The sequence below is a fragment of the Sesamum indicum genome, linkage group LG1 (genome assembly GCF_000512975.1).
Source record: "Sesamum indicum cultivar Zhongzhi No. 13 linkage group LG1, S_indicum_v1.0, whole genome shotgun sequence".
NCBI lineage: Eukaryota > Viridiplantae > Streptophyta > Magnoliopsida > Lamiales > Pedaliaceae > Sesamum > Sesamum indicum.
Genome location: NC_026145.1, coordinates 15,711,463 through 15,720,046, shown reverse-complemented (window position 1 = coordinate 15,720,046; position 8,584 = coordinate 15,711,463). Strand labels below are relative to the sequence as shown.

Genomic DNA, 8,584 nt, shown 5'->3' with positions numbered 1-8,584 from the left:
TTATAGAAGTTTTGTATACGAAAGCAGACATGTTATGGAGCACATATATCTTCAAAATTTCGGGGACACGATCAGGTTGCAATATGAATGTATGTAATTAGTAATAGGGCTCAACCGATGCCACCTGGATTGCTAGCAATTATTGCAATAGTAAGTAGTGATTTTTGATTGCGATGAAACCTTTTGTTAAAAATAAATATTTTTTAAATTGAAAAAAGAAAAAACAACAGCTAGAGGGTTAATATTATTAATTATGTTAAAGAAATCTCTTCTAGTTGTGGTCTTTGTTAAAAAAATTGATAATAATAATTAAGATGAAACGTTTCATTGCAATAAAGAATCACTACTTAATATCCAAAAGTGCTAGAAATTATATGAAAACGAAAAACCAATTTTAGGAAAAAGAAGTGAAGATCCAGTTGGGTGGACTCATATCAATGGTGATGATAATTTTAACAGTCCAAGTCCCCAACAGGTTTGTTGACATTTATACAACACTTGGAAAATTAGCAGACAATTCTGTCATCAAGCCCACGATGTCTGCAACGTCGAAGCCCAGACAAATACGATTTGGGTTCTAAAGCCAAATTCTGCAGCACTAGATGCTCTGTTGCATCCCATATGCCCAATTACTAAGGCCCAGCTCGGAACTTTCTTTGACGTTTATATTTTTCTTTTCTCCCAAGAACAGAGGTGTGGAATAAAGACCAGGAAGCGAAGAATCTTGCCTTCAATCTGAGACCAGAAAATCTACTCCCTGCAAACTCATTTTCGACGAAGTACGATCACTTTGTTTCTTTGCTGACGCAATTGTTTGTTTCTTGTGTTTTTTCTTATGTATTTCCCTTCTGTGAATTGTGTAATCAGTGAAAGAAAGTTTTCATTTATTTTTAACAAAGGCCCGGAAGAATTAAAATTCAAATTTCTGTCAATTAAAACGGTATCTTGGAAATTAAGTTAAATGGTGGGGGCAGTAATAAGTTGTTCTATATCATAGTTTGCTCTTCTTGAATGGTAACAGTGTTGCTCATCAGTCAGCGCGTATAAGGTTTTGATCCTGCGATGGGTTTCAGGATTGTCTGATCTTGAGTGGAATTTTTTGATGTTTATGGTGGCTAATATTGAATCCAAGTTTCTTGATATGGTGATGGAATTTTTCTGCAGAAGCAAACTTTAGATTTTTGAATTGGAATTTGCATTTGGGCGAGAATGGCTAATGATGATGATTTCACCTTCTGTCGAGTAAGTCCTTAACATGTTAATGACCTTAATTTTGATTTTTGTTTTCGAAATCTTGACCTGCAAAATTTATTTAGTGCAGTTTCCTGCTAAGTGGGGTTCAGGTTCAATATGAGCATATTTCTGGTTTTTCTACCTTTAATTCTTGTTTCTGAGAACTGATAAGATTGGTTATAATTAGGTTGGGCCTCCTGTAGATGGTTTTGAAGCTCAGAAAGTTGCTGATCATATTAATGAGATTCATATAGATGATGAAAATACAAAAGCTGCAAGTAAGGAAGTTGTTGACGGTACCAGCGAGACTCATATAGACAATGGAAATGCAAATGCTGCAGATAGTAGTGATCAGAATGGTGGCAGTTTACGGGAAGTTGGTGCTTCTTCTTACAAGCAGGGGACAGTTGGTTCTTTGACATTTAATGTCGTTGACGCATCACCTCGTAAAGAGGTAGATCAACAACCCAAGCAATCAGGGCAAGGGGTTGCAGGAAGTTCTAATAAGGCTTCACCAGAAACGAAGACTCCTGCCAGGAAGTCTGCACCCAGAGCGAAGGTTCCTTTTGAGAAGGGTTATAGTCAGATGGACTGGCTTAAGCTTACCAGAACACACCCTGACCTAGCAGGTACTCAACATCTTATGCAAACTTATTTTTGCTTCTAGGCTTTGCATTTTCTGTGTTCCAATCTGACTAAAAGAGACTAATCATTCATTATTTGTGAATTTTTTGAATTCAAATTGCTTCTTACCTCAATAATGAATTTTTTGAATTCAAATTGCTTCTTACCTCCACAATCTTGAAAGGAAGTCAGGTCCAATTGATGAATGCTGAGAAACGATAGCTACAGGAATATTTCATTATTTTGGTTGCCACATAACAAAGTTTTGCAATTCAAGGTTTATTCACTTTCTATCCGTTCGGTGGCTTGATTTCTTTTTGCATTTTAACAATTTAATGCGCTCTTTACTTTCAACGTTATTTGTGATGTCTTCTGATAAGCACATGACCTGATTACATTTTCGCATCTACTTTATCCATGAGATGAGTCACTCTGAACAAGCATGACAGGCAAACTATATGCATATCACCTGTAAGAAAGAAGACCAGTAAATTGTTGGTTGTCTTATGTCACTGATTAAGTTTCATTCTTCGCAAAGCCGCTCTTTGACTTTCGAATGCCAGTTCTCAACCTCTCTTTTCTGCACTTCTGCATGGTCCTTGAGGGGCTTATACTCACTAGTTTGTAATGGGAACATGTATCCTGCTTCCCCTACACTAACAACGAGAAAAACTCATAACACCTTATATGGGAAAAACTAAAGAGTGACATCTGATTTACAGTCATGATTCTCTAATGTGGAGTCTCTACCTTTCTTCTTCACAATTAAATAGCTCCACCACCGATAAATCCATTTTGTGCAACCATATCTTGTGTGTTGCACAAAAAGAAAAAAACGTAGAACTGACTGACATACCTTGGATTCTTTCCAGTGTTCACACATAATTTGGATGAGATCACTTCCTTTTATGTGTCCCCAATAAGAACCCAACAGTTCATATTTCATAATAAGTAGGAGCAGGTTAGCCATCGTTGTGTTGACTACTGTTGCTAATGAGAATTGGTAACAACATTTCAGTGTTATTTGTAGCTAAGCGCATTTAATTTTAAAATTATGATGGTTGACTGGTTGATGCTTTTGTTAGTGGATACAGATTTTATTAAATTAAACTCTGTCAAGTGAGAAATTCTATTGGATTTTCCTGTGAATCCACATGCTAATGTTTTAAAGCCTAGAAGCTATTTTCTTATTCACAGTTTGTTGAGCTTTTAAAATGACATTTTCTTCAACCATGGTGTAGTTAATCTTATTAAAAAGTATTCATGATTGGCTATTTCGAGCACTAAATAGCATGGTAATGTGAGCCGCACAACTATTGACCATGTGCTATCATATTCTTATCTTCATTTCATAAACAAGCACCTTTAGCATTCTGTACTTTCTTTGTGTTTGTGTAATCTTAGATTTCACTTCAGCCCAAAAATGGGTCTCAAACATGTCTGTCTATTTTTAAAGCCCATTCCTCACCGTCAATTAGATTGATTACCACAGTGTCCATAGGGCACTGCTAACTTGTTTCAGGTTCATATTATATTTTTTCTCAGGATTGAAGGGGCAGTCCAATAGAAGACTGATATCTTTGAATGAAGTTAAACAAAACCAGTCTGAGGGCTCCATGTGGACTGTCCTGAAAGGTCGTGTCTACAATATAGCACCGTATATGAAGTTTCACCCTGGAGGTTAGGTATTAAATTTTTTGTCCATAGTTTTGTTTGATTTGGTGTTCATGTGGTTCTTGTTATGGCTTTGTATGTACATAATAAGCATTAGAGGGTTGTAACTCCCTTGACATTCACTTTTAGTTGTTTCTGGAATAAATTTGTTGAATGCAAAAGGTTGGTTCCAGAAATGATACCTTTTTAACATGAAATACTTCTAGCTCATAAATGTTGTATGGATACTTTTTGGTATCAAAGTTATTGTTTGTAGATTATATTCACATGTAACATTCCACCAGAGGTTCATGTGCTCATGTCTGTTGATTTGGTGGACATGCTAATCACGTGTAAGAGCCATACAATGGGAAATTGATAAAAAAAAAAAAAAAAGGATCATATGAAGTTTGAAACCATTTGATTTTGCTTCCCATGTAGGCCTTTTAATCAACAGCGTAAGCAATATTAGTTTTCTTTTTTCTTCCACTCCAAAGCATTTACAAGTGTCTCTGTGCACAGTTCTCCAGGCAATTGACAGAGTCATACAATGATCTGTTATACATGTGCCATTTTGATACAAATGCGGCATATTGCATTGCTGCTTATACAAAAACATAAAGACTGCCTCCAAATCTCTTTCTTCTCCTCCTTATGTATTCAATATTAGTTAAATGTTCATTATTCTAGGTGTGTTCTATAAGTCATGTGCAGTTTTCTGACCATTTAATTAATTGAATGAAGGTGGTATGAGGGATCCAATGACTTTCTTCCTGTTGGGGGTTTCAATTCCTACCTGCTCTTATTTTGTCCTTTTTCTATAGCTTTTCGGACTTCATTATCTGGCTGCAATGTGGTGAAGTCTAAATGAAAATTGACCAAGAATTTCATCATTCCAAACTCCTTGTTGTAATTAGTGTATTTGCTGCTTTCACTTCATGTTGATTCTGCCTTGGTTGATTGTTGAGCTCTTGCTTCCTGAGATTTAGTCTTTGCATTAGTTTTAAAGTTAGCCGATACCAACTAATTTTTTTCATTTCTCTTGGAAGCCTGATTTAGCTTCCTTTGGTTGTCTGTATAACTCAGGTCTTCTAGAGTGCTTATACTTTTACGCTCATATTATGCTGTGCTCAGCAATTGAGTGTTTAATTTAGTTCTCTTGTATTTGTTAGAGATGTGTTTTGCTTTCTAAATTTTTGATGATTTCCTGCTGCTAGGAGTGGAAATGCTGATGAAGGCTGTTGGAAAAGATTGCACATCTTTATTCAGTATCCTTTTGTTGAATTTACTAATATTTTAGCATAAACTGCTTAGTAAGTTTACCTTATTTCTGGGGCTGTTGAAATTGGTTATCCTGATACTTTGTTCAGATAAGTACCACGCTTGGGTAAATGCAGAATTCTTATTGGAGAAATGTCTCGTGGGTATTTTAGACGAGGGCCAGTAAAGATATCCAGTTTTATGAAGAATGGAGATGCAATTATTGGGACACACCACTATTGTCTACAGACATCAAGCAGATGCCAGATGCAAGAAAATCAGTATGGTATATGTATATGTTTTATTGATAACATCAAAATAAGCAGAAAGTTATTCAAAAGCCATAATATCTTGGCAGTATTATGTTTTCGTTGGCTGTGGCAATAGAATTTGAGAAGGCAGCGCCTGTAGAACATAAAACAAACACAAGTAGCGTCACATTCCTTATAATATCAACTCTATCCAACTTAGCTTTTCTCCTATCATTTTAAGATTGACTGTCTTTATTTCATTGAATTGGAATGATCAAATTATTCTGTTCCATTAACTATTTCAAGCATGGTATATCAACTGAAGAACTAAGAAGAGATATTAGCTCATGAGGATGTTTGAGTTGCCGTTGCTAGAACTCTATTACATGCATTAACTCATGAGCATGGAGCGACCTGATCCAGATAGATCACTTATTAGCAGCAGGGAACACCTGGACTTGATCAAGTACAGGACCACAAAGGCTTCCAGAGTCATCGATCCTTGTGTGATAAAACGAGCTTAAGAAAGTTATTCTGGTTCTGTACGACGTTGCTGTGAACTGGAAACTGAAAGCCTGGAACTTTCCTTTTCCTTCAGATTTGAAGGGAGCTTTGATGCTTGCTTTTGCAGCAAATGCTTCGACCATCATAGATCCATGACAGCCATTTTTTGCATCTCCAACGACGAACTTAAGATTGTAGACCTTGTTTGGGATAGTTCTGATGACTTGTGCAATGGCGCTCTCCCGTCCTGCAACAAGTTCTACTGCAGATTTTCCAAAGGGGATGTTATAATATGTTGAGTCTATGAACTTTACAGCTTTGAGTGATTCAATCATCCAGCCAGGTAGTGGGGATGTTAAGTCTTGCTGTCTGGGAGGAAGGAGGACTCCGTTAGAAGAGTTGAACAAGTGATGAGGACCCTCTTCAAATCCAGCATTCTTGACCAGGTTCTCTGCAAGAATTATGACAGATGACATGAATTAGCCTGAGCAGTCTATCTGCCAAAGGTACTAGAACTTCCTAAATTTAAAGATTTGCTGCAACATGGAATATGATTACTTCACCATGTGTTGTCCAACTGTTTGCATGTCGTTCTGATGCGTATCCGCTTAGAATGCATGTATTGAGTCAATAGGGAAGTTTTATTATAACAACATGTTGATGTTTGCTACATACTACCCAACAATTTATAATCTATCTAGTTAGGCGTGGTAGTGTCTTGACATGAGGCATAATAGAGGATTTTAAACTTACTGACATGGTACAATATCACACGAACAGGTTTTGATCTGAGAATAGAATTTGAGGACAATTAATAAGGAAGTCAAACTAATCCAACCTGGAGAATTGCAGGGATAAAATATTTACAGATCTAAGAGTATTCAGTAGAACATAATTTTAATAGGATTTGATTTAATAATTTACTGTCACTCATTATGCAATAGAAGATGTCAATCAACCAAACAAGAAGACACAGATAGAGAGGGTTGCTGATATAACCTTTGGTAGGCCTTGGGGGCTTAAGTTCTTTGATGGCAACAGCATCCAGAAGAGGGCCACAGGCAGGATCCTCTTGCACTCCTGGATTGTGAAAAATCACCTTAACTGAATTGGACTTAGCCCTGAATCCCCAAGCGTAAGTGTCGCCGCCATTGCTGCAATACAGAGTCTGCAGGGGGAGGTCTCCCGTCTGGGGGGGCACAGACACCCTCAGCACCTCATCTTGTGCACAGGTTCTTGATGCACTGAATGTGAGTGCATACAGTGAGCCATTTTTGACTGGGATTGTTTGGGAGATGGAGGCCTCGTTGCCGAGACGGACGGCGTGGATGCCTTGGGCGACAGGGAAGTACATTCCGCCAGGCTGTGGGCCGCCGGAGATGTACTCCACCAGTCCATTAATTTCCCATTTGGGCAGCGCGTATCTGCCTTCAAGCACTGTTTTCTTGATGCCTGTGGACTTTGGTTTTTCTTCAAAGTTGCCATTGGGAAGGAGCCCTGATGAAAATATGGATTAGACAAGTTAAACATGGGCTAGTTTCACACACTCCCTCTTCCTCTCTCTCTTTCACACACACAGAGTACAAGCGCACAACACGCACTGCAGGGGGATCCAAGTAACAGGAAGATTGCATTTCATGAACGAGAAACAATAAGAACTTTATATCTATAGCATGAATCAAAATGCTAAGTAAAATTGGCATACCTTGGAAAGAAGCTGATGGCGATGCAAGGCCAGAAACAGTGTAGAGGAAGTAGAGAGAGAGCACGAAAGAAGTCTTCACTGTCATTTTTGCAACAGTGAAAACACAGAGCTCAACAGACAGAGAGAGAGAGGGTCCAGTGGCTTTAAGCCTTATTTTCTCTGCATTTATACAGAGTTTAAGTGTGTGTGAAATTAAGGCATGTGGAGGAAGAAGAGCATGAGAAGAAGTGGCAGAGACAGCATCTTGATAATTCAAGCAGTGTGCTGTTTTAGGATGTACTTAGGACTTAAACCTATCTCCTTACTTCACGCTATCACTTCATGTTCATGTTCTCACATGCTTACTTCAATATTTAATGGTTTCCAACACACACACAGCTCTCAGATTTCTTCAGTTCTGATCCATCTTTCCCTCTGAGAATCCTCAGAATATGATGATGGAGAGAAACAGAACCATTAGATATAGTTTAGAAAAGAATGACAGCTTCTTTGTTCATCAAATTCTCTGTTTATTTTGACTTGCTTGTAATTTAGGTAACTCACACTTTTTTGTGTCACCAACCGTATAATCGCTAACAACTTTATACGTAAGTTTTTCGTTTATTGATCATTTTTATAATATAATTATTCTTATTAAGATTATGAAACTTATTATCATGACAAAATTCAAGTACAATAACTTTTCATTGAATACATATAATTAGCAATAATATTAAAATTATGACTTGATTCTTCTTTTATTGCTATATATTTCTTTCGGCAGTGGTTAATTAATGAGGACCAACTCTAATAAATGAAGGACATAGAAATAATTATCCATAGATTTCTTCTCAGTTATAGAAATTTATTGCCCAAAAACAATTCATGTTGCCGTTAAAAAATCTTAGGAAACATCATATTATTTATTGAGATTGAGCAAAAATTCTCGGTGCACAGGTTAGTCCCTTGAAAATATTTTCACACAATTAGATGTGTTGTATGCTAATTAAAAATGAATTATGTAACATGTTTTGTGAATATTACCATCTTGAATGATAAATAGTTTATAGTTTAATGCATAGCCAATTTCAATATATCGATTTTCATAAAATTTTGTGTGTTTGCGTGCACTCGTGGACATACGTAAGTAATATATTTCACTAAGAGTTTTCTCTAATTATTGACTTTTACATCAAAGGATCGTGTCATTTTTGAAAGTGGAATGACCGTTGTAGGCATATGTGCTGCAAAATCGTTGACATAATTGGTTGAATGGCTGACACATACCCCATTTTAGTGTCCAATTTAAGATTACGAGTCTGAATCTCCCATAGTATTGAATTTTTAATGTAATTTAATGAGTTCATTATTTTTC

General features: G+C 36.8%; 2 protein-coding genes across 3 annotated transcripts; one reads left to right on the top strand and one right to left on the bottom strand.

The window, feature by feature from the left end:
* Positions 629 to 5,240, top strand: LOC105169273 (cytochrome b5 domain-containing protein RLF-like). 2 transcript variants are annotated; one of them, XM_011089642.2, is made up of 6 exons: positions 629 to 779; positions 1,165 to 1,242; positions 1,421 to 1,862; positions 3,403 to 3,537; positions 4,728 to 4,778; positions 4,881 to 5,240. In XM_011089642.2, exons 2-6 carry the CDS (start codon positions 1,210 to 1,212, stop codon positions 4,955 to 4,957), a joined length of 738 nt encoding a protein of 245 aa, XP_011087944.1. In that variant the 5' UTR covers positions 629 to 779; positions 1,165 to 1,209; the 3' UTR covers positions 4,958 to 5,240. The 2 variants fall into 2 exon arrangements, with proteins under 2 accessions (XP_011087944.1, XP_020551502.1); XM_020695843.1 differs by lacking the exon at positions 4,881 to 5,240 and having other exon boundaries at positions 3,403 to 3,542; positions 4,728 to 4,746.
* Positions 4,952 to 7,781, bottom strand: LOC105169285. Its single transcript, XM_011089657.2, has 3 exons — positions 7,231 to 7,781; positions 6,525 to 7,022; positions 4,952 to 5,976 (listed from the first exon to the last, which is right to left on the bottom strand). The coding sequence occupies exons 1-3, from the start codon at positions 7,313 to 7,315 to the stop codon at positions 5,450 to 5,452; spliced, it is 1,110 nt and encodes a 369-aa protein (XP_011087959.1). The 5' UTR covers positions 7,316 to 7,781; the 3' UTR covers positions 4,952 to 5,449.